The sequence below is a fragment of the Homalodisca vitripennis genome, chromosome X, assembly GCF_021130785.1.
Source record: "Homalodisca vitripennis isolate AUS2020 chromosome X, UT_GWSS_2.1, whole genome shotgun sequence".
Classification (NCBI taxonomy): domain Eukaryota; kingdom Metazoa; phylum Arthropoda; class Insecta; order Hemiptera; family Cicadellidae; genus Homalodisca; species Homalodisca vitripennis.
Window position 1 is genome coordinate 10,180,382 of NC_060215.1, and position 25,188 is coordinate 10,205,569.

General features: G+C 34.2%; 1 protein-coding gene across 11 annotated transcripts in view; it reads right to left on the minus strand.

The window, feature by feature from the left end:
• Positions 1–5,041: 5,041 nt before the first annotated feature.
• LOC124368672 (inositol 1,4,5-trisphosphate receptor) overlaps positions 5,042–25,188 on the minus strand; it is a 152,811-nt gene continuing 132,664 nt past the window's right edge. For 10 of the 11 annotated variants that reach the window (XM_046825951.1, XM_046825948.1, XM_046825950.1 and 7 more), the window contains 8 exons: positions 16,691–16,855; positions 12,116–12,296; positions 11,740–11,856; positions 11,116–11,264; positions 9,510–9,675; positions 8,947–9,107; positions 6,705–6,866; positions 5,042–5,603 (listed from right to left, as the gene is read on the minus strand). In XM_046825951.1, the coding sequence (XP_046681907.1) occupies positions 5,529–5,603; positions 6,705–6,866; positions 8,947–9,107; positions 9,510–9,675; positions 11,116–11,264; positions 11,740–11,856; positions 12,116–12,296; positions 16,691–16,855 (1,176 nt within the window). In that variant the 3' untranslated portion in view covers positions 5,042–5,528. Of the gene's footprint in view, positions 5,604–6,704; positions 6,867–7,011; positions 7,215–8,946; positions 9,108–9,509; positions 9,676–11,115; positions 11,265–11,739; positions 11,857–12,115; positions 12,297–16,690; positions 16,856–25,188 lie in introns of those variants that run through there. The other variant, XM_046825952.1, reaches the window with a different exon arrangement.

The following is a 25,188-nucleotide window of genomic DNA, read 5'->3' on the forward strand; positions in this document are numbered from 1 at the left end:
CCTAATTGTTAACGATACCTGAATATTCCATTATAAAATTAATAATCCGTAAAACTATTACTTATGACAGTATGAGTAATTTTTGCTTCCTTTATTATTGAAAGATTTAAGAGAGTACAAATACAATATTAAACTATTTACTATAATGAACAGAATCAAGAGCCAACTAGTTTTAATCTGTATTCTGATCACAGCAATTAAATAAAAAAAATAAAAAACATGAAAAATAATGGCCGCAAAAATGTGACAGTGATTTTACAAGAATTTTTTGTTTATTGAGGGATGGGATTTTTAAGTAAAGTTTATAAAATCTTGTTTTTTGCACTTGCAAAGAATGTTTTTGTATCAGATTCAGAGATCATTATCACATTTATTTACATACATTTAGCAGAGAAACTATAAACATACTTGTAACAATATTTATGAAAATAGAGTTACAATATTAATAAAAATGTAATTGATATTATTATAGATATGTTTTTTTTTTCATGTAATAAGTTCTTCAATTGAGTAGTATGTTCTTTATAATACCCAAGTCTTCTAAGCATTCCTATTTTTTTGTTTTTGTTTTCTCTGTGTTTCTACAAGTCATCCACTAGAAGATTGGACAATTTGATTATCATGCAGCTGTTTTTTCTCTAAACGTGTCATGTGTGCGGGTTCTCCCAGATAGTCTGGCTTATAACATCTATGAAGTAGAGTTTTTCACTGACAGAGGTACAGAAGTGTATATGTTGTTCTTTAAAAGTGTACCTTTGGTCTTGGAACCTCTTGTTCCCGTCCAAATAAACTGCTGAATTTAGCATTAGACCATATTGCTTTACGATATTCAGGGTTATGAAAGGATTAATCTCAAAGGAATTTAGATTCTTATTGGCTATAATCAGGAATGTATCATCAGTAGAAAGCATGGTCTACGCTAATATTGGTGGAAACTGGAAATGAACTGGTCCTAAAACTAATCCTTGGGGTACGCCTCTTGTTAAGTGTGCTTGATCTAACTTATTATATCCACCAAGTTATCTTCCAAAATGTATTACTTCTTATCATTGGAAAAATAATTGAATACTATTACTAATAGAAGAAGCAAAGCTATAAGTATATCCTATATAATAATTCTCTGTTTGAAGAACAAGAGTATGAAAACTGTTAAATCTATAATTGAAACAGTTACTGCATTTCAAAAAGAGAGTGATAATATCTGCCGCTCTAATTGATCTGGCATTACACCTCTTAATAAATTATGATATTCATGATGAGAGTAGGCTTTTTCTCTTTTGTATCTATCTGATATACAGCAAGTTGTGGTACAAGAAGATACATGAGGTTTCAAACATACGAGTTAGTGATCGGCAGGACTTAATACTGAGCCCGTTTTATTCTTTATACAGCAAGTTGTGGTACAAGAAGATACATGAGGTTTCAAACATACGAGTTAGTGATCGGCAGGACTTAATACTGAGCCCGTTTTATTCTTTATACAGCAAGTTGTGGTACAAGAAGATACATGAGGTTTCAAACATACGAGTTAGTGATCGGCAGGACTTAATACTGAGCCCGTTTTATTCTTTATACAGCAAGTTGTGGTACAAGAAGATACATGAGGTTTCAAAAATACGAGTTAGTGATCGGCAGGACTTAATACTGAGCCCGTTTATTCTTTATACAGCAAGTTGTGGTACAAGAAGATACATGAGGTTTCAAACATACGAGTTAGTGATCGGCAGGACTTAATACTGAGCCCGTTTTATTCTTTATACAACAAGTTGTGGTACAAGAAGATACATGAGGTTTCAAAAATACGAGTTACTGATCGGCAGGACTTAATACTGAGCCCATTTTATTCTTTATACAGCAAGTTGTGGTACAAGAAGATACATGAGGTTTCAAACATACGAGTTAGTGATCGGCAGGACTTAATACTGAGCCCATTTTATTCTTTATACAGCAAGTTGTGGTACAAGCAGATACATGAGGTTTCAAACATACGAGTTAGTGATCGGCAGGACTTAATACTGAGCCCGTTTTATTCTTTATACAGCAAGTTGTGATACAAGAAGATACATGAGGTTTCAAACATACGAGTTAGTGATCGGCAGGACTTAATACTGAGCCCGTTTTATTCTTTATACAGCAAGTTGTGGTACAAGAAGATACATGAGGTTTCAAACATACGAGTTAGTGATCGGCAGGACTTAATACTGAGCCCGTTTTATTCTTTATACAGCAAGTTGTGGTACAAGAAGATACATGAGGTTTCAAACATACGAGTTAGTGATCGGCAGGACTTAATACTGAGCCTGTTTATTCTTTATACAACAAGTTGTGGTACAAGAAGATACATGAGGTTTCAAACATACGAGTTAGTGATCGGCAGGACTTAATACTGAGCCCGTTTTATTCTTTATACAGCAAGTTGTGATACAAGAAGATACATGAGGTTTCAAACATACGAGTTAGTGATCGGCAGGACTTAATACTGAGCCCGTTTTATTCTTTATACAGCAAGTTGTGGTACAAGAAGATACATGAGGTTTCAAACATACGAGTTAGTGATCGGCAGGACTTAATACTGAGCCTGTTTATTCTTTATACAGCAAGTTGTGGTACAAGAAGATACATGAGGTTTCAAACATACGAGTTAGTGATCGGCAGGACTTAATACTGAGCCTGTTTATTCTTTATACAGCAAGTTGTGGTACAAGAAGATACATGAGGTTTCAAACATACGAGTTAGTGATCGGCAGGACTTAATACTGAGCCTGTTTTATTCTTTATACAGCAAGTTGTGGTACAAGAAGATACATGAGGTTTCAAACATACGAGTTAGTGATCGGCAGGACTTAATACTGAGCCCGTTTTATTCTTTATACAGCAAGTTGTGGTACAAGAAGATACATGAGGTTTCAAACATACGAGTTAGTGATCGGCAGGACTTAATACTGAGCCCGTTTTATTCTTTATACAGCAAGTTGTGGTACAAGAAGATACATGAGGTTTCAAACATACGAGTTAGTGATCGGCAGGACTTAATACTGAGCCTGTTTATTCTTTATACAGCAAGTTGTGGTACAAGAAGATACATGAGGTTTCAAACATACGAGTTAGTGATCGGCAGGACTTAATACTGAGCCTGTTTATTCTTTATACAGCAAGTTGTGGTACAAGAAGATACATGAGGTTTCAAACATACGAGTTAGTGATCGGCAGGACTTAATACTGAGCCTGTTTTATTCTTTATACAGCAAGTTGTGGTACAAGAAGATACATGAGGTTTCAAACATACGAGTTAGTGATCGGCAGGACTTAATACTGAGCCCGTTTTATTCTTTATACAGCAAGTTGTGGTACAAGAAGATACATGAGGTTTCAAACATACGAGTTAGTGATCGGCAGGACTTAATACTGAGCCCGTTTTATTCTTTATACAGCAAGTTGTGGTACAAGAAGATACATGAGGTTTCAAACATACGAGTTAGTGATCGGCAGGACTTAATACTGAGCCTGTTTTATTCTTTATAGTTATAAAAAAAGATTTTTATTTAAATATACTGTATAAAATTGTTTTATATGCAACACACTCTAGAATTAAAATGAGCATGTTCAAAAGTTGCTATCAGTCAAGGATAATTTGATTAAAAAAGAAGCAAAATAGTTAGATGTAAATTACCTAATGGTGTATAATAATAGGACAGAAAATGAACATTAGTATTTAAATGAGCTTATGAGTTATTCAGTGACGTGTCGAAATATAAATTATTGTACCATGAGTAATTAAAAACGTATCTGTTGTTATCCTTTATATAAACACTTTTTTTGTTACAGTCTAATGCTAAAAGATAGCGAGAATATATTAAACTGCAGTCATGAGATCAGGAAAGTATTGAATAGCTATAAAAGAGGTAATGTTAGGCAATATGGGATATTATAAACTGTAAAGATTAGAATCTGTATTTCTACGTAATACACTGATTTTAATTGCAAAAATATTAACAGTTTTGTGCATGTCTTTTGAACTATATATATAATTATATATATGGTGTTCAATTCAAGGTAGGTCTCAGAAAGTATTACTTTTACAGGAATTTTCCAAATTGGGAACCTTACCTTATTTTTATGCTTCTTAAAATTTTACAATTCGCATAACATAGCTATAGTGGGAGGGGTTGATTCAATGAGAATGTTGAGTTTAGCTCCATTACACCTTCCTCTTAGAGCAGCGTCTGGAATCCGATGTTGACACAGACTTGAAACCTGGAAACCAGACACTGCGTGTCATGATCGTCTGAAGAGATCCAAAAATCCAATGAGACATTGAGCACCTGATGAGACTACGTGAATTCCTCTTCACTTAGATTACGCTATATTTTGTAGTCCAGGTGTCTCTGATGTCAAGAGTTTGTTTTGAGTTTCTTCGTTACTGACTTTTTTTGGATCTCTTCAAATGATCATGATTCCAGGTTCCACGAGTAAAGTCTGTGACAGAATCAGGTTTCAGACGCTGCACTCAGAGGAAGATGAACTGGAGCTCAACTCAACATTTACATTGAATCAACCCTTCCCACTATAGCTACGATATGCGTTAAAAGATAGGTATACTTCGGTGGAAGAAATGTTCAACAAAGCGATGGCCATTTTGCATAAAATTCGCTTTAACACATTAGTACGAGCTGTATAAAGTCTGCACAGTAGGGAGCAAGCATGTATTTACGAAGATGGAGAGCACATAGAAAACCTGCTTAAAGTCATCATAAATAATTACTTTTAACAGTAATATAAGTAGTTATAATACTTCTGTATACATAAATTGGCCTGTATATATTAATTCTATTTTGTTGCAAAAGTAATACTGTTTAATCAATGAACGCAGCATGCTGACACAAGAGGCATTATGGTCTTGCCCATGCACTTTTGACGTACGCACCATTGTAAACTGCTCTTGCTTCTACACGTTTGTTTTAGAAATATTGATGTCGGGGTAATCGCAGTGGGCTTATTTCTAATAAGTGGATTTTACAGGTAAATGAAAGTAAATCATTGATAATGCAGTTTTATGTTGAACGCTCTGTTCTTGTAATTTGATTTAACATCTAAAGTTAAAAATATACTTTATAAAAAAGATCAACAACATTAATTATACTTCTTATATCACAAGATTAAATTCCCATTATTGTAACAAGACACAATAAAACCTCACTAATGTTAACAGAAATGTGAGGAAATACATTTGTTATCTACATAACATTTAAATCCCATCGTACATGTCAACAGTGCAATTCGATGTGATGCCTAACAACTAAATTCCCTAGAAAAGTATAAATCTGAAGAAAATAAAAACTTTAAAAATTATCGTAAAACTATGACACGATATTTACAGTAGATTTGCTTATCAAATACTGAATGTACATACAGCCTATATTGTAAAGATCTATAGTTTACATTATTACACAGACAACAAGATAAAAACAAGACTAAAATTAGATGGGGTTCGCTGTACTAGTTTAGTTCTAGTTGTTGGAGTCAGTCAGTCAGAGGTTGTGCAAGTAAGCAGAAGTGGAGTTCAGGAGGCCAATTCGTTGCTTCTGCTTCCTTTGCTCAGTCATCTACAACAACACAATCATTTCCTTTTCAATAACATCTAACAGCTATTGCAGTACAGGTGTCAGATTTTGGAAGCAAGTGTTTCGTTAACTTAAGATAGGGTAGTGACTGTTAAAATTAACATTTATTTAACAGAACGAATCAAGGCCGTTAATAGCTTGTTATTTGTAATCACAAAATATTTACAAGTAAAATTGTTCACGCTATTAAAATATACTGAATTATACTTTTCACATGAGAGTAGCTTGTGCATGAAGTTACTATCTTGTGCATGAAGTTACTATCTTGTGCATGAAGTTACTATCTTGTGCATGAAGTTACTATCTTGTGCATGAAGTTACTATCTTGTGCATGAAGTTACTATCTTGTGCATGAAGTTACTATCTTGTGCATAAAGTTACTATCTTTTTCAGATCCTTACAAAAAAATAAAATCTTCAGTAAAGGCAGAACAAAAGGAATACGTTTTAATTTATCTTCTTCAATGTCAAAATTTTTTTCTTAAAAAAATTCACAAGCATACAAATTCATATTCCTTTTTTACTGCCCTATTTAAACTGCTGGTAGATACTTTGCACTTTTATACATGAACTATTGTTATAATCGAAAATCAGTCTGTAAGGGTGTGATTTGTGTCACAACGTTAAGGCCAGTAGTTCCGCAGGATTTTTATATGTCACTATATATTTCCTGTATTGTTTCATGACTTATAATTATTCCCCTCAACAAATATACAATTTCTTCTCTGCTAGATAGCGGAGAATCATAGTCAATTTCAAATAGTTTCAGTTGCGCTTAATTAGAGTTTAGTGGCTAATTTTCCCTGTTTCATAATTAGAACAAAACAAGAGCATTTAGAGAGTGACAACAGGAGGATTACCTTAACCAACTGAAAGTTGTTCTTCTTTTTTTACATAAATATTGTATATTTCATATCCAGTGAAAACAAAATATCTAATTTGTGTTCAACCTAATGTATTTATGTCTAGCAGAAGAGGTATGCCTGCATTTTTAATGTGGCCCTGTAAAAACTCTTATTCAAATCTGGCTGTTCACCATAATCAATCACTCAACGAAGTCAGAAACCTATAATTTGTAATATACCTGATCTTTCAGTTCAGAGAGTTGTTGAGACAAAGTGGTGACCAGAAGTTGAGTACTCTCCAACTGAGCTTGCAAGCTACGGAGTTCTATCTGTTCCCCCTCTCCCTCATCTGCTGCTAGTGACATGGCTCGCAGTCTGGGGAACCAGTCCAAGTTACGATCCTGCAAAAAGTATACAGCTGAGATTGCAAGCTACGGAGTTCTATCTGTTCCCCCTCTCCCTCATCTGCTGCTAGTGACATGGCTCGCAGTCTGGGGAACCAGTCCAGGTTACGATCCTGCAAAAAGTATACAGCTGAGATTGCAAGCTACGGAGTTCTATCTGTTCCCCCTCTCCCTCATCTGCTGCTAGTGACATGGCTCGCAGTCTGGGGAACCAGTCCAGGTTACTATCCTGCAAAAAGTATACAGCTGAGATTGCAAGCTACGGAGTTCTATCTGTTCCCCCTCTCCCTCATCTGCTGCTAGTGACATGGCTCGCAGTCTGGGGAACCAGTCCAGGTTACTATCCTGCAAAAAGTATACAGCTGAGATTGCAAGCTACGGAGTTCTATCTGTTCCCACTCTCCCTCATCTGCTGCTAGTGACATGGCTCGCAGTCTGGGCAACCAGTCCAGGTTACTATCCTGCAGGTGACTCAGAAGACCTGAAGGATGCTTACCTACAGACATCAATGTGTCGCTGTTGAGAGTGTAAAGGAATAAATATCTAGAAGTCATTTTTGAAAGCAGATTTACTTGGATATTTAAACAATTATAACTTTTATTTATTTAATTTATATTAAAATCTTGGTTAATAAATACTATTGTGTCCACGACCTTGATTACGCTTTATTATTTAAAATCAATAAACTTTCTTTTGTGGACATGTTCACACACTGGAATTGTTTGTAGCCATAATCTACCAAAATTTATTTCAAGTAAATTTTTTATTTTACAATATTTAAAATAAGAACAAAAAATTATATCTGTTTAACTTTTAGTACACTCTGAATATATAAAAACTGCACATGTTTAATTGTTACTTTATCTTGTTATCAATTATTGTACCTGTATAACTATTTTAATTTTACTTTGCATCTTTTAGATTGTTAAAAACAATTTTATTCTAGTTTTGTGTCATAAATCAAAGAGATCGTTTCCCCTTCCCCTAACCAAGCACTTGTGGAAATCGCAGATCACTGTTTCTGTAGTACTTGAGATTTTCGGATATTACCACATTCCAAATTGAATTATAGAAAAATGTAGGTAGACCTTTTAGAAAAAGACCGTGGGTAAATACCCCTCTGACGTTGTGATGCTACCCTCTCCCAGTATCCCCACCACTGCTCAGCATTCGCTCTATCAGATCATCTGATTGATTCAGCTCAGTCAGTCTCGTTCACTGCTGCCATTCGTTCAGTTGAACCTGTCAGTACAGAGTTACTGAGCCTTCCCGCTAGAGCGTGTTATACCGTCATCGTGTTGACCGAACAAAATAAACGACTGAAAATAATGACAGAGTGAACGAAAGGATCCGCTTGTAAAAAAGTGTTCGAATAGAGGAAGAAACAGCATATTGTACAGTGAATGGATAGATATATAACAATAAATGTATTGTTTCAGGAATCTATTAAATGTAAATAGATCTATTAAAATTGATAAAAATGTAATTGTAAGTTATCAGATACATTACTAAATATGTTAAATGTTAATACATACAATCAATGGACTTGGTTTATTGATATGACTTTGATTTATCATAAGTAAGGTTATTCCCTTACAAATGTTTTAAATAGATTACTAAAAATAAAACAAACACATTGCTCGTTTGAAAACTTATCTTTTATAAATAACAAGATATTTTATATCCAACCGATTAACTTCCCACCACTTTTCCTGATACCCAGACTCCCTACTCCCACTGTTGAGTTATACGATTATGGTTTTATTCTTAATCGGTTAGCAGTGAACAAAAGGAACAACTGCACAATTTTGGGGACCTAGTGTAACCTAACGCATAAAAACTTTATAGTTTTAGGTTTCAGTTACTTCCATACGATGTTAAGCTATTTTTCATGGATAAGGGTTTTAAAATAACCTTGTAATTATAATATTGTAAGTTTTAAAGATCATTAAAAATAATATATCAGCAGAATTAGCACTTCTGCGCAGGTTTCTCTGTGAGCGAGGCAACACAAGGGGTCTGAATGGTTTATTTATTTTATGTAACCGGTGATACTGGGAGTGCATTATGACATTACCTTGACCATGGCGTAGACGTAACTCTCCGGCCCCGTGAACTCCGTGGGGTCCTTCACCTTGACCAGAACAATGAAGTATAGGTAGTGCCACATATTGTGCTCACACTTGATATGTTCCTCGAAGCTGACAGTCTTGTTGTCAAATGCAGATCTGTTTAGTCCTGGGCAAAAATAAACAATTCTTCTTACCAGAGTCATTTTTTATGCTACTTTTTATGATATTTCTCAAAAGACTGTTTGAAATTATTTATTTATTGGGTGATGACAAAAATTCGAAGGTCGAAGAAACCTTTGTTATAATCAGAAATTTGTTTCATGGTGGTAACAAATAAAATTACGGTATTATTAAGCGTACTTTAAAAAAAAAAGAATAAATATTAATAATCTTTTATTTGTTGTTACTATGTAACATTAAAAAAAAGACCATGTAGTGCATAAGAGCACCTTTAACTATACCCTTTTCAGTAAAATAGACCAGAAATGTTTTTTTTTTAACTAAACTTAATACTTATTTCATCAGACTGAAACAATATTACAGTATATTTTTATATTAAAGTACTTACCACAAACAAAACATGTGTTTTTAAGAATGAGCTCTTTATGCTGCTTTTCACTTCTCAAATCGGCGAAAGTGTCGATGATAACACCAAAAATAAGGTTGAGAACTATAATGATGACAATAAAGAAGAAGAGTAGGTCGTACACCACCCTGGCCACAAACAAGGGCTCCTGCAAACACAGTTAACTTTAGTCTGAGCACTTGGTACTCAATGTGTTATGGCTAGACAGAACATGCTTTATGTTACACTTTTTCAATGATAAGCCTCAATACAACAAATAGGAGGTGTCCTCTTGATCGTTTTGAGGTTGAAACATGAATTTCTACGTGATAAAATTAACTCCTTTAAAATCAACTTTAATGAAAAATTTAACTGATCATTTATAATTTTAAAAAATGATGGAAAAGTGTAATTTATATCTAAGACTTGTTTCATAATTTAATTACACTAACATATATGTTAATTTATAACAATCTGGTTAATATATAACACTAAACTGAATAAAAAATTGAATTCATTGTTCAACAATTTTTAATAAGTCCTTTACTGTTCAAGCTTGTCGCCTTTGGAACGCTCTCCCCGATATCAGATGTATTGAAGACCGTGCTCTTTTCGGGGCGAGGGTTAGGGGCTTGCTGCTGGGGGGCCTGTGGGGGTGACAGGTGGTGCTGCTTGTTATGGTCATGTGATCAATCAATGTCCTAGAGTGATTGAATGTTTCTTGCTTCTTGCTCTTCATTTTGAATTATCTTGTATTTATCATAAAATTTTTTAAAGTTTATGTTTTATATTTTAAGTATTCATTTAAATATATAGATTTTTACTTTAATACAGTTTAATTTTGTATAGGTTAAGCATTTTTTTTCTATTTAAAGAATAAGTTAATAATTTACCACAATTAATTGTATTAAACTATTGTAAATTTATTGTATACAATATGAGGTTGAGTGGTAGAGAGGGCTTAATAGCCCTAACTCCGCCTCTTTAATAAAGGCATTTTTCATTTCATAACAACTTTGAAATGAAATACTATCCACGAGACCAGAGAAGTGTCCTGGACCTTGGTCTGAATCCCGATTGAAGGCACTCAACGTACTCAAAAATCTGTTCCAAAGTAGGACCACTGCTTGCTTAACTGTAACCACACTACTTGTGTTTCTGCTATTAAGCAAATGGTCAATACGAAAAAAATGTCATCATTGACTAATAAGGTATGCATAAACCAAAATGGTATTAAATGGTGCAGTTCACACAAGAGTGTTACAGAACAGACATCAGTGATGAATTAATATGTAGTAGCTAGAACTATAGCGTAGTCTTGCCGCTCGTGTATCTTGAGTCGAGCTTGTGCACTGAGCTCTTCTCACACACGAAAGTGAACTATCCAAGCTTCTGTAAACTGATGTACGTTCATTGTCTATGTCACATTCTGGGCATGAAAGACGTTGCCAAGGTATTCGTATGCCGAAGAAGTATTAATACCTCAGATACGTTTGTTATGAAGAGGCCTTAAGGAAAAATGCCTGCCAAACTCAAAATACAACATAAATGCTTAGATGTAGAGATGTCTGCGGACAGTATAAATAGTTAGTAGGGCTGAAGATGTTACCTGACTGCTGGGGGCCCTGAGTATATCTCCGATACCCCCTCCATTGCGCAGTCCCTGGTTGAGGGTAGTGACAATACACATGACTAGAGAATCACAGGCCCTCTCCTTCAGATCTCCATCCACACTCACCATCACGGGCGGCTGGTTTACTGGACAAAAATCATTAGAAAACACAAAATCCTATGAAAAATGTATAAATACATTGACTACCACTCATACCCTACACTATTTTGCATGTATTGGGAGCAGTTGGTAACAGTTGTTAGCTGTGACAAATGTAAGCAAACAGCACTCAGTGTCTAACACTACCAACAGACATTTACAATGATATCAAAACAATATAATTTACACAACGCTCAACCTACAGGATTCTTTAAGAATTATTATCGAAACAAAATTTTATTCCTTGCTAAGAGCATCCAAATGCAATTGAGCACCATTTTCAAGAGATGCAACAATTTGTAGTAACTAAGAAATTATGATACAGCTTGTGTATATCTCTCCACAAGGGATTAACAATGTGTAAAGTGATAATTTCCTAAGAGCAAGCCAGTTTTGTCAAGCCAAGGGGGCAAGGATGGCTCCAAGTAACTAACTAATTAAATGTAACTATTGTTTCCTTACGTTCTTGTGAATATTTAACCGCTGAAGCCTGTACGTCGTATTCACAGGTCTTGTCTGTGGCGCAAGTCCCATTGACTGCGGTGTCATTCTGTTCTTGAACAGTCGGTGGGACCACACCTGCGGGAACACAGGTATTATCGTCACAGAGTAGTGTGTTGTCACATGTGTAACTACTGACGATATAATATGATTTGGTCCGAACAAAAGCTGATCTCTGATTCAGCAATGAAATTTCTGGGACTGAATTTTGCCGGCTTTATTCTCTTAATATTAAAAAAAAAATTAAATATAAAGCACCCAATTTGAAATACTTGTATTTCAAGTGTTCTACTTAAAGCTCCATGTATTGAATGAAATGATTTGATGAACCACTTACGCACGACTTCTTCGTCGACATCCACCAGGAAGTCATCCTTGAAAAACATATACCCTATGATTGAGAACATGTAGACAAGGATGAGGGCTAGAACTGCAGTCAAGATGATGGAGCGACCGTTGCGAGTCACAGACCGAATCACGTTCAACAGGGTTTCCTCTCGGTACACAACATCCAACAACTAAAACAAAAGCACACTGGGTTTCAATTTTGGGAAACTTCTGTTTTATATCAATTTAACTGGCTCCTGTCTGTTTGATTTTGCTGTAAAAATTGTCTCTCAGCTGAAAATAAAAAGTAATAATAAATAATAATACATAAGCTAAAACAAAATTATCATAGGGATATAAAACTTGCACTATGCAGGAGAAAATACCAGTTCTCTATTACTGTGGGACTAAACAAGAAAATATCTCATACAACATACTTTCCTGCTTCAATGTGCAATTTAAAAGACAATTATTCAATTTAATCCTAAATTTATAGCTAGGGAGTATAATCATGTCTTGAATAACAGAGATTGGTATAGAGGTGTGCCAAGTAGCTCCGAGAGCGGAGAAAGCCAAACTAGCTCCGGCTCCGTTTGCGGAGCTAGCTCTTTTAAACAGGCTCCAGCTCCGGCAACCGCTCCGGCGCGATGTGCGGCATCTGTCTGCTCCCTTGTAGATTGGAGCTTATTGCTTGGTATGTTATAAACAGCAAATACTACTGTAAACAAATATGCTAAGGTGCTGACAGTTTTAATTACTACTTACTTTTTTATAATACGTATTATGAAAATCTAATTTTTGGGTAAGAAGACTACACGTACATTTTATTTATATTTATTTTCACACTGTAGTAATAAAACATAAAAAATAGTACGGTAACAGAAAATATAAAATAATATACAAATTATTTTACACAAGTATTCATGATTTGCATTTAGATACACAAGTTGAGTCACTTTCATGGATTTGATACGTGATCTTCGGTCACTTATTATTATTCCCGTTCGGGAAAAAATTCTTTCACAACGGTACTGACGTACCCACAAACCCCATGTTTATTTTAACGAGTCTGCTGAGATTTGGGTAGACTGCCTCGTGAATCCTCCACCAGGACAGAGGATCGCCTTCTCTGGGAAGTGGTGGATTCAGCGATTGTACCTGTCGATTTCGGCGGTAGCACAATCGTTGGGAGTTCCGGGAGTCTGCCTTTGTACAGATTTTATTACAGAATCAAACATAGAAAATACTGAACATTCTTCTTCTTCAAATTGTGATGGACCAGATTGGTTGGTCAAAGTCAAAGATTGGGTGTACCAGGAGGGGATTGTTCCATTGCTGGGTGGCAGAAGTGGCGGAAATCATAGCTGCAACGACCGTAATCACATGATTCTTAGCAAACTGTTGACATTTGTCGTCAGAAAAATGCATACAATTTGAACCTTGGGTCCAAAAAGGTATTAAGTACTACTAACTTGTTGTACTCAATGTCATGGTATCTGGCTGATAACCCCATGAGCAGGTTCTGTACTACCTGTATTGCATCAGGGTGCAAATTTAGTGTACATAGTTTGCTGCAAAACATTTTGCAGCCAAGCGTCAAAACAATTATTTGACTTCCAGTGAAGTAGGATTCCCCACTCATCTTTGCTGTGACCTCTTCAAATGGTTTTAGGACTTTGCAAAGGTCACTGCAAAGTTTCCATTCATTAGAAATTAAAGATGGCAAGTCTTTGTCCAGCAATGCCAAAGTGCTTATTACAGCCTCTTTTAACTGAACAAATCTACAAAGCATGTAATATGTGCTGTTCCATCTCGTACTTACATCTTGAAGTAAGCGTTTTAGGGTCTTTAACGCCATTGTTGATTTGGTATTTTAATAGTTTTTTCAGTGGCTGCGTTGCTTCTCTTAAAAAATGAGACAATCTTTTGCATTTGGTGATTACTGTATCTACCTTTGATATGGCATCTTGAACCACTAGGTTAAGAGTATGTGCATAGCACGGCCAATGACTCCACATTAAAACATTTTTTATGGCTCCAACGACATTGGAGGCATTGTCTGTTACAACAACTAAGATTTTGTCTGAGATTTTATAGAAATTCGTTATTTTCTTGATTTCTTCGGCTAAATGGCTAGAAGTATGTGAGCCCTCCATTAAAATACAGTCTAAGAGAACTGATTTCAACACAAAATCATTGGTAATGAAATGCCCTGTAACAGCTATATACGATTCATTGATCGTAGATGTCCATGCATCTGTCGTTTAAACAGATGTTTTCCACATTTTTCATTAACTCAGCTACTTGAAGCTTACATTTGTCGTACGTGGTGGGTATTAGGTTTTTTGAAACCACTTTCCTTGATGGAATTTCAAAAGAAGGGTTTAAAGCTGTAACGAATTCCCGAAAACCAGAGTCCTCCACAATAGAAAACGGTTGGAAATCTTTGTAAAATAGCTTTAGAAACGCAGCTTCTACCTTTTTTCTTTTGGTTGTTATTCATTTTTTTTTGTATAAAACTCGATAGAGTGGTTTTGTTTAGCACTTCCCTTTGGCTTTATCTAATTGATTAGAAGGCAACTCACCAGGTTGAGGTTCATTTTCAGTTGCAAAGTTACTAAATGAAGCGGCTGAATCGGTAGGTCAGTGTTGGTTGTAACATTCACATCACGATCACTTACACTTGTTGATTTTGAACTTATAACCACTCAAAGTAATTCCGACATGTTTTCTCTCAATATGCCTCTTCAAATTGTACGTTGATGTACGGTAGCACATAACCAAGCCACAATGTTCACATCTACAGTTTTTAAGGTTAGCATCAATAACTGTAAAATGAGACCAAATTGAAACTTGTCTTAGATTTCTGTACTTTTGATGCCATGTTAATTACTGCACCAAAAACCAATCAATACTAGTCATACTCGTAGTAAACCGCACAAAAATATCACTTTTCACTGTATGTCTACGTTAGAACTCCTACTGAAACTGAAACTGGTTTGTTTTGGTTTGTCAACAAGTTGTAGGCCACAGCTGATAGCTCCACAGACGCTCCGAGAGAGTAATTATATGAATATATAAGGTTAGAGCTGGAGCTGTTTCGAGAGTCACGGAGCGCTGCTCCGCTCCGCTCCAGCAGCGGAGCGCTGATTTGAAACAGCTCCAGCTCCAAAGGCACACCTCTAGATTGGTAGTTCTCAGCTTGGGTTCAAAAGTATTACTTGGGAAAAGTATTTCAACATCAAAACCAGGACAATAATTGGTTAATATATTAACAAGGTTGCTCAATGAAAATGATAGTTATCATTTCCATTTGTCAAATCAATATTTAAAAAAATTAATACAAGGTGGTATCAGAAAGTTCCCGGATTATTCTCACCATTTTTTTTTTTTATGCAACTTTACAAGCCAGCGCGCCAGTGGCCTCTGGTGCAATAGGCACTGAGTCATTGTGGTGTTTCGTTATTGTGAGTGTTTAGGTTATGTTTACAAGTTGTGCTTTGTTGTTGTGTGTTTTACGTAGCGATTTTTGTAGCGGATCAATCAAGTTTTGCTCTATCTATAAGAAATCACTAATGTAAACTTTTGCAATGCTCCAAGAAGCTTTTGAAGAACATTCACTAAACAGAACACAGGTTTTCTGAGTGGTACGCTCATTTCAAGGCTGGCAGAACTTCAATTGAAGATGATCATCGTTCAGGACGGCCTTCCACAAGCAAAACAGATGACATTGTAGAAAACATTCGGCACCTCATTCATAAAGACCATCATCAGACAATAAATGACTTATGTATTAGTGTCGGTATTAGCTATGGAAGCACTCAAGAAGTTTTAATCGAAAATCTAGGCCTTCATCAAGTTGCAGCAAAATTTGTGCCTCGGCTTTTGACTGTCAATCAGATACAATGTGTTCATGTGTACAGTGAACTCAAAGAGACATCTGAAAGTGATCCCACATTCAAATCCAGGATCATAACTGGTGAAGAAAGTTAGATTTACGGTTATGATTCAGAAACAAAACATTGTGTTGCTTGAATTTATAAGCCATCACAAAACTTGCTATGTAATGATAACACACAACAACAAAACACAACTTGTACAAATAACCTAACCACTCACAACTAAACTCAGCACAATGACCCAGTGCCTATTGTGGCCGAGGCCACTGGCACGCTGGCTTGTACAGTCGCACCAAAAAAAGTGAGCACAGTCCAGGAACTTTCTGATACCACATTGTATACATTATACAATATTCTTAACCAGAAAGTTACTTTTTCCAACTAAAGGGGAGAAAAGTGCTAATCCACTCTATAGATTTAATACATGAAGTACTTATGACACCAACACTGGAATATCTTCCAGAAGTAAAAGATTCAAAGAAGATGCTTTTATCTTATTCATCTTTGTTTGATGAAGTAATTAATGTGTACGAGCTAAGTATTTCAATGTGTATTTATAAAAATATTAATTCCCCTGTCAAATGAAAGCTACATTTTAATTTTTATTCTATTAATACCAAAATCTAGTATTATGCCTTTGACTATTTGAAAACTGAAAGATCAATAATTGTTTAAAGAAAACTTACCAACACACAATAGAAGAAGGGATGCATGCATAGTCCCAGCACACAGAACATGACGTACAGCAGATGGTACAGTATCTCCGCATCTGTCATTATTTGGCTGATTTTCTTAGTAAAGGTTCCCTGATTTCCCATGATGCTGATTAAATGAATTCCTTTCAGAAGTACCTGCACATTGTTGAATATTTAATCAGGAAACTGACACTTTAATTTAAACATATAGTTCATGTGCAATGAAACATGTGAAGTTTGTTTTTAACAATGGAACTATTGTGAAGAAAACAGGATTTTTCTGGACATTTGCCATCGTTCAGTGAAACATAAAATCAGTAAAACTACGTTTCGAGATCTGCAATCTGATCTCTTCTTCAGATAAATAACTAACCTATAACATAATTACAAACTAGGTTGAAATAAACAAATCATACCAGAGCGTTTTGACACACGTAAGTCAGGAATCACAACCACCATGTTGTGTGTCAACTTCACTAACTCTAAAACATGCATTTAATAAAAAACTAAACACAACACTAATTATTAAAACTGAACTACAGAATACAGGTCACAGTAGGTCTGCATTCATCTACCAACCACCTACGACAGACCAGAGGCCAATAGCAAATGGCAATCGTCACGTCAAGATGACGGCAAAAAAGGAAGGGAACAGGATTGGGCCTTTTTTTATTATTGGTTCATGCTAGATGATTTTCTTAAAACCATACTGTGACTCCGCATTGATTTATTACAAATATCTAATCTGTTTGATACTTTTGGTTTTCTTTTTAGTTTATTTTTCAGAATTGGCAACCAAAGCGGCCTAATCTCGACCAATGGTTGACTGAATGGTTGGTCTGCCAATTTAATGTATATAGCCTCGATTAATTTCCTTTTAAAGAAATGAGGTTCCCGATGTATTATGTTGGCTTCATTCCAATTCATATGATGGTCTTCACGCCAACAATGGTGTGCAATTTTTGACCTTTCTGTGAGACCCTTTCTTGTGTTTTCTTATCCTTACATTTAATGGTCTTTTTGTCTTGCCTATGTATTTCTTGTTGCAATAGGGAATAACCTCCTCAATTGATTCACCACCTTCGATTAATTTCAGTATTCAGCCCAGTATTCAACCCAACTGTTCAACTGTGCATGTGCTTGGTACTTAAAGTTGTAGTATAAATTAATTGCAAGTTTTTTAACATAGCAACTGTGATCTATGTGATAGTTAAAAGTGACTATTTTTTAATTAAATAATAGGTTTCATTTGAATTTAGTGTTTATTAACAAAAATCTTAATACTAAGATGAGCCTTCATGTTAACCTTAAACTTGATAGTGGAAGTGATTAAAGTGAAGTTTTAACTTTTTTACTGTGAAAATAAATTCTATTTGAGCAAAACTATAAACATTGCTTTAAAAGGCTACATCTAAAAACAATCAAATATTTGAAACTTTTAAAAGTCCTACTGTCAGTAATTTGACTGTCAGTTTTCCTGTTCAAGATTGTAGGAGGATAACTTGTTTTGAACTGCTTGCTGGTGTGTAGTTTGGTATTAGTGTCTGAACTTGTCATTCTCCAGTATCATTCAGTTGTAGCTCAGTGGTCCAAGTGCTGACCTAGAAAGTCGAGGATCCACGGTTCAAATCCAACAATTTGCATTCATATTTTTGCTGGTTGATTTTATTATATATATTTCAGGATTGAACTGCAAACAAATTATTTTACATTTTCCAACATTAATAATACAAAATAATAATAATTAAAAAATATATATTTATTTTATACAACATGAAAAATAAAACAAACAAGTATCCTTGTGGTAAATGTCTTGCTAATGTAAGTAAGTGTAGCAAGGCAGTGCTATGCAAAGGCAGCTGCAATCAATGGTTGCATTTAAAATGCACTGATTTAAGTAAAGAGGACTATGAAAGAATTAAAAAATCAATTATTAAAAAATGGTTATGCTCAAACTGTGAGTTGGCAGACATTGATGAAGAAATTGAAGTGGAGGATAGGGTTTTGTATGTGGAACTAAAAGAAGAACTTGAATCCCAGGAACTTATTATTAAAAATCTGTCAGAGGACCTTGCTAAAGCTAATGATGAGATAAAAAATTTAAGTACTTATACCTTAAATCTTGAAACTCTAGTCCTTAAAAAAGAGGAAAGTATTGAGTTACTGGAAAGGAAAGTTAAGGAAATTTCTGAAAATAAGTCTGAATGCAAGTGCCTGAATAAATACAAGGCAACTGGTCCAAGAAGGAGTCTTCCTGCAAAACTATCGACCCCTGTCAGCAGTATTATGAATAAAAATAATCGTTTGGACTCAGAAAAAAATAAAGAACTTCCATATACAGTTGTAAAAAATAGAAAACAAAAACATGCAACAAATATCATTTTTCAGAATAAAGATTTAAATTTTATTTCCAAAAATCAATATGAGGTGCTGTCGGTGGAGGAAGAAGAAGAAGAAAATGGGCCAAAGGAACAGCCAGTACAAACATCTTCAAGAGAGAAGAAGAAGCTCCTCATTTGTGCCGATAGTCATGGAAGAGACCTAGCTTGGAATCTAAACCAAACTCAACACACATATGAAGCTGTGGGTTTTGTTCGACCAGGTGGTCGTACAGGTCAAGTTTTGGACAACCACAACATCGAGGAGGAAAAATTGGGAGAAGAGGATGGACTAGTGATTCTTTGTGGGACCAATGACGTGGCAATAAATAATGCTCAAGATGCAATAAAAAACATTGAGTTGGTGCTAAATAAAATAACAAGTACTGTTTCCAAAATCGTTGTAGTAGATATACCAAGGAGGTATGACTTGGTGGAATGGTCCTGTGTTAATCAAGAGGTGAAAAAGACTAACTGTGCCCTTAAAGAAATGTGTAATAAATTCAGAGACGTGAGTTTGGTGGAGGTTAGTAGAGCTGAAAGACACTTGCACACCCGTCATGGTATGCATCTCAACAGAAGAGGGAAGATGTGGCTAGCACATCAGATAGCCAGAGTCCTGGACAGCAAACAGGAGCAAGAGACTTATAATGTTTCACCAACTCTTAGGACCGGCTCAGAGGAATCAGTAGCTGACGCCATGATGACGACGGAGATCAGCACTCCAACTACCAAGGACAGTACAACGTCATCGGGAAACTCTCCGCTCCAGACACCAACCCACAACCGGTAGGCCTACCCCAGTATTGCTCCAGGGACTTAAGTGTATACCATTTGAATGTGCAATCTATTAGAAATAAATTAGAGGCTCTAGAATTATGGTTAGACAAATATTGTTTTGATATTTTGACAATTAATGAACATTGGCTGGATAAAGAAGAATCAACACTGTATATACCAACTGGTTATACCTTAGCCAGCATTTTTTGTAGAAACCCACCATTAAAAAGAGGTGGAAGCTCAATTTTTGTAAAGAATTGTATTGACTTTAAATTGTTAGATATTGACAAGTTTTGTGTTGATTACTCCTTTGAGGCAGCTGCTATAATCTTGTCAAAGATTAATGTCATTGTTGTAACTGTTTACCGTACTCCAAATTCTGATACCAACCAATTTTTCCATAGTTTAGAGTTTATCGTAGAATTTTTAAATGAAAAATTTGCAAATTTAAAACTTATTTTAACTGGTGACTTTAATATAAATATTAACAATAAATCTAATGAATGTAATTGTTTTCTGAACATACTTCGCTCTTTGAATTTATACTGTTTAAATGAGCAAAACACTAGACAAGAAGCCTGCTTGGATAATATAATAACAAACCTTAATGAGTCAAACATAGTACAGTGTCAAGTGTTAGATCCTAATTTGTCTGACCATGCTGGTGTATCTGCAGTGTTTTTTGACTTGATCATAGTTGACAACAATAGTGAAAAAGTTTCATTTTTGTTAAAAAGAATGCTTTCTGCTAATTCAGTCTTAAAGTTTAAGGAACAACTGTCACAATTTAACTGGTCACAACTTACGAAGTGCACCAATGTTAACCAAGCTTTTGACTACTTCTTATTTATTTTGACAACTTCTCTTGAAGAATGCTGTAAAACTAAAAAAATAAAAAAAGTAAATTTAAAAGGCCAAAAATCACATGGTTCACACCAGAGTTAAAAAAAATTAGAGATTTTATTGTTACCTTATATGATAGATATAAGTTATCGGTAGGGGGAGAAAGTGAACAACTGCATAAAAACGTTTATAATGAAGCAAAAAAATTATATAAGGCTAAAATTTTAGAAGGCAAAATATCTGCGAATGACGAATATATAAAGAATTCTAAGAATAAATGTAAAGCTGCTTGGAATATTATAAAGCTTGAGACCAACCGTTCTAAAGTTAGTCAAGAAGTACCTGTTAATACTAATGATTTTAATGACTATTTTATAAGCTCTGTTTCACTTACACCAACAAATAATGTTTTAGCAATTGAGTTTGTTGATGATTATATTTTAAGTTGTAACGGTGGGGTCAGTTGTTTTAAGTGGTAAAGCATTGATAACACTAAGGTGTTAAAGTGTGTCTCAAAGTTAAGTTCGTCCCAAAGTGAAGATTATTATGGGTTCTCTAACAAACTTTTAAAAGAAATAATCGATGTACTTGTAGACCCATTAACTTTTTTGTTCAATATGATGTTGGAATATGGTGTCTTTCCTGAAGCATTAAAAGTGACCAAAGTCATTCCAATTTATAAAAAGGGTGAGAAATCACACCCTTCCAGTTATCGGCCAATCTCTTTGGTACCTATATTTAGTAAGGTTTTTGAAAGTTGTGTAAAGGACCAACTAAGTTTATATTTTTACAATAATAATTTATTATGTAAAGATCAATTTGGGTTTCTTCCAAACTTAAACACAACCAAAGCCATAGAAGCAATAGTAGAAAACGTTTTAGAGAATTTTGAAAATAAATTTTTGTCGTCTGCAACTTTAATAGATCTCACAAAAGCATTTGACTCCATCTCTCATGAACTGATTGTAAGTAAATTCAATAGCTATGGAGTTAGAGATTCTGAACTACAGTTAATTTCCTCTTACTTAAGTAATAGAAAACAAATGGTTGTAACAGGCTTGGAACTATCTGATTTTAAAACAATTCAAGTTGGGGTACCGCAAGGATCTGTTCTGGGTCCTTTTCTATTTATAGTTGCTGTGAATGATTTTTCATTCAATGTGCCATGTAAAGCAGTACTATATGCCGATGACACCACTCTTCTGAATCAAAGTAAAGATTTGAATGGGTTATTGTTAGAAGAAAATAATTCAATGATAGCAGCTCAGGAATGGTTCAAAGTCAACGGGCTACTTGTAAACAGTAGTAAAACTGAAAATATTGTTTTCTCATTGAATAAACTTATAAATGAAGGTACTAAACCCGTTAAACTATTAGGATTATATCTAGATAGTAGGCTTAGCTGGGAATGTCAAATAAATCAATTGTGTATAAAACTATCTAGAGTTACTTATTTATTAAGAAAACTAAAAAATTGTGTTAGTTTCCCAATGTTAGTTGCTGCTTACTATGCCTTCTTTAATTCCCATTTATTATATGGAATAACACTTTGGGGCAACAGCTCACAATCACTAAAAGTATTCAAATGGCAAAAAAAGCTATTAGGATAATGGCAAATATCTCAGGTAGAGAATCATGTGTTCCATATTTTAAAGAATTCCAGATAATGACTCTTCCATGTATGTACATATATTTTAGCTTAGTTAGTGTTAAGGAAAACTTAAATAATTATAATTTTAGAAATGAAGTTCACACCTATAATACTAGACAAAATTACTTACTTGACTGTATTTCTATAAAACTAGAAAAATCAAAAGAAAGCCATGTGTTTATGAAAATAAAATTATTTAATAAGTTACCAAAAGAAGCATGGTCTGTAAACCTTAGCAGATTTAAATTTATTCTGTCAAAATGGTTGAAAGAAATTGCCTTTTACTCTGTTAGTGATTTTTTGGCCTGTGATATTAGTACTTTAAGATTTTAACTGTATTTTTAAATGTCATCTTGTTTTTTAATTTATTTTGTAATTTTAATGTCTATGTGTTATCTATTTATTTATATAGATATATATTTATGTCTATGTTTATTAAACAGTCAAGATATTTACTCTTTAGGAAGATGCTTAAATATATAATAAATTTCTAGACCTTATGTAAAATATAAATAATGTTTATTAACTGTTTATTTATTTTGCACATGTATATATTTTTTTTTTTTTTTTTTAGAAATTGTATTAGATGAAACTGTATTTTATTTGACTTTGTCTATTGCCATGTGCTTAACGACAATAAAATTCTTGATTCTTGATTCACACATTTGAAGTATGAATATTTAAGAGGACATCCAATATTTAATATATTTAAAGAATACTGTATTTTTTATGTGGAAAGGAGTGTTAAGGAATTAGGAAAATGTGTCTTATATAATTTTCCTAATTAATTCATTTCTTCATTAATTCATTCATTCATTTATATCATTGAAGGTAAAGAGTTAAAATGGTTCCAGTCATACTAACAAGACCGCTATCAGTATGTTGAAATAAAACATCAACACACAAACTACATTGAAAGCTATAGGTCATCGCTAAACAAAATTATGTGTGGCGTCCCACAAGGTTCCATTTTGGGTCCTCTACTGTTTGTGTGTTATTTGACGGGTCTCCCTTCTATATGTGAGGAAAATGCCATTGGTATGATTCTCTATGCAGATGATGCTAATATTACCTTTTAAGGAAGAAATAAACAGGAAATTGAACACAAAGCAGAAACGGAAATGTCAAAAATAAAACAATTTTTAAATTCAGCTCATTATTATTAAATACCAGTAAAACCAACTTTATTTCTTTTCACACCAAACAAAATAGACAAACAATAAATCCATTGATAACAATAGGAGATTATTCAGTAGAACAATTGACTAGTACAAAGTTTCTTGGCTTAGTTATAGATAATAATTTAAGTTGGGATGATCATGTAAGCTTTGTGTCAAAAAAGTTATCATGTAGTATTTATGCATTAGGCAGAATGAAACAATACTGTAACCTCACTTCACTTAAAACTATATATTTTTCTTTGTTTGATTCCCATATGTCTTATAGAATAGCAATCTATTGCGGAACTTCAAAAAAGAATTTGGATTACTTATTAATATTACAGAAAAAAGCAATTAGAATAATGTTAGGCTTGGCTGGTAAAGAGTCAGTAAAAATGCATTTCCGAGAACTAGGAATTTTAACGGTATTTGATAGGTATATTTTAGAAACAGTTAAATATTGTAAACAAATTAATATTCCCACTATATCACAAAGTCACACATATAATACAAGGCATCATTTTATTAGTGATAGACATAATTTGGAACTCTATAAAAAAAACAACTTTTGCAGGACTAAAATTTATGAAGTACTTACCTCAAAACATTACCAATGAACAGAATATGACAATATTTATCAGAAAACTAAAGACATTTCTTACCACCATATCTTGCTACTCTTTAGAAGAGTTTTATAATCATAGAAATAGTTAGTATTTGGGTCAAAAAATTTATAAAATATCTACTGAAAAAGTGTATGTTAGTTAATCTTGATTAGGTCTAAGTTAGTTATCAAGGGTGATTGGCGTACTTTTATATCAATATTTTCATTGGCACAATAATATAAGTATTTATAATATTTACATAATAATTTGACACTATTCTGTACAACATGTGTATACAAATGAATAAAGAATATTTTGAATTTGAATTTGAATCATACGGCCAAATATGGACATATAAAACAAGAAGGGAGAAAAATTACTGCAATTTTAGGCAATGTACGGGATTTGGTGTCAACAGATCTGATAAGACCATGATCTACGATCGGGAAAGTACTGATTGGAGATGCTTCTGGCCATCAGTGCGGGCTCCGGTGGCTCGTAAGGTGCCACCCCGCCACTGCTGGAAAAAAAGGAAAAACATCTCTCGAGGTAGTACCCTAATTCATGCTCAGATATCAAGTAAGCACTTGTAAAAGTTATTTTTAACTCTGGTGCTATTAGTAGCATATTTACGATAACCTGATTTAAACCTACCTACTTATATTGCATAGTAACATAGCATAGTAATATTTCCATTGCTAATATATGCCTCATTGCTTGCAACGAAATGACCTGGAGTGTTACTGGCTACTGAGAAACCCAAAACCAAAAAATTCTTATAAGAACAAATCATTCAGCCCAGCTGTTACTGAAACAACAGTATCCCAGTAATAGGTTACCACTGAATTACCTGTTACTGGCTCTAATACTGCAGATATCTAATAACAGCAAGTGCAGTAGTTATGCACATGTTTTATTTGTTTCAGACAAGTTTATCCTTAAAATAGTAAAAAGTAAGACAATTATATACTGTGTGTTTGGGTTTTCTTTTTTATATTTTATAAATGCATATCCTACATTGCTTTTTATTCACTATAACATTATTATTTTTTATACTGTAATTTGAGATACA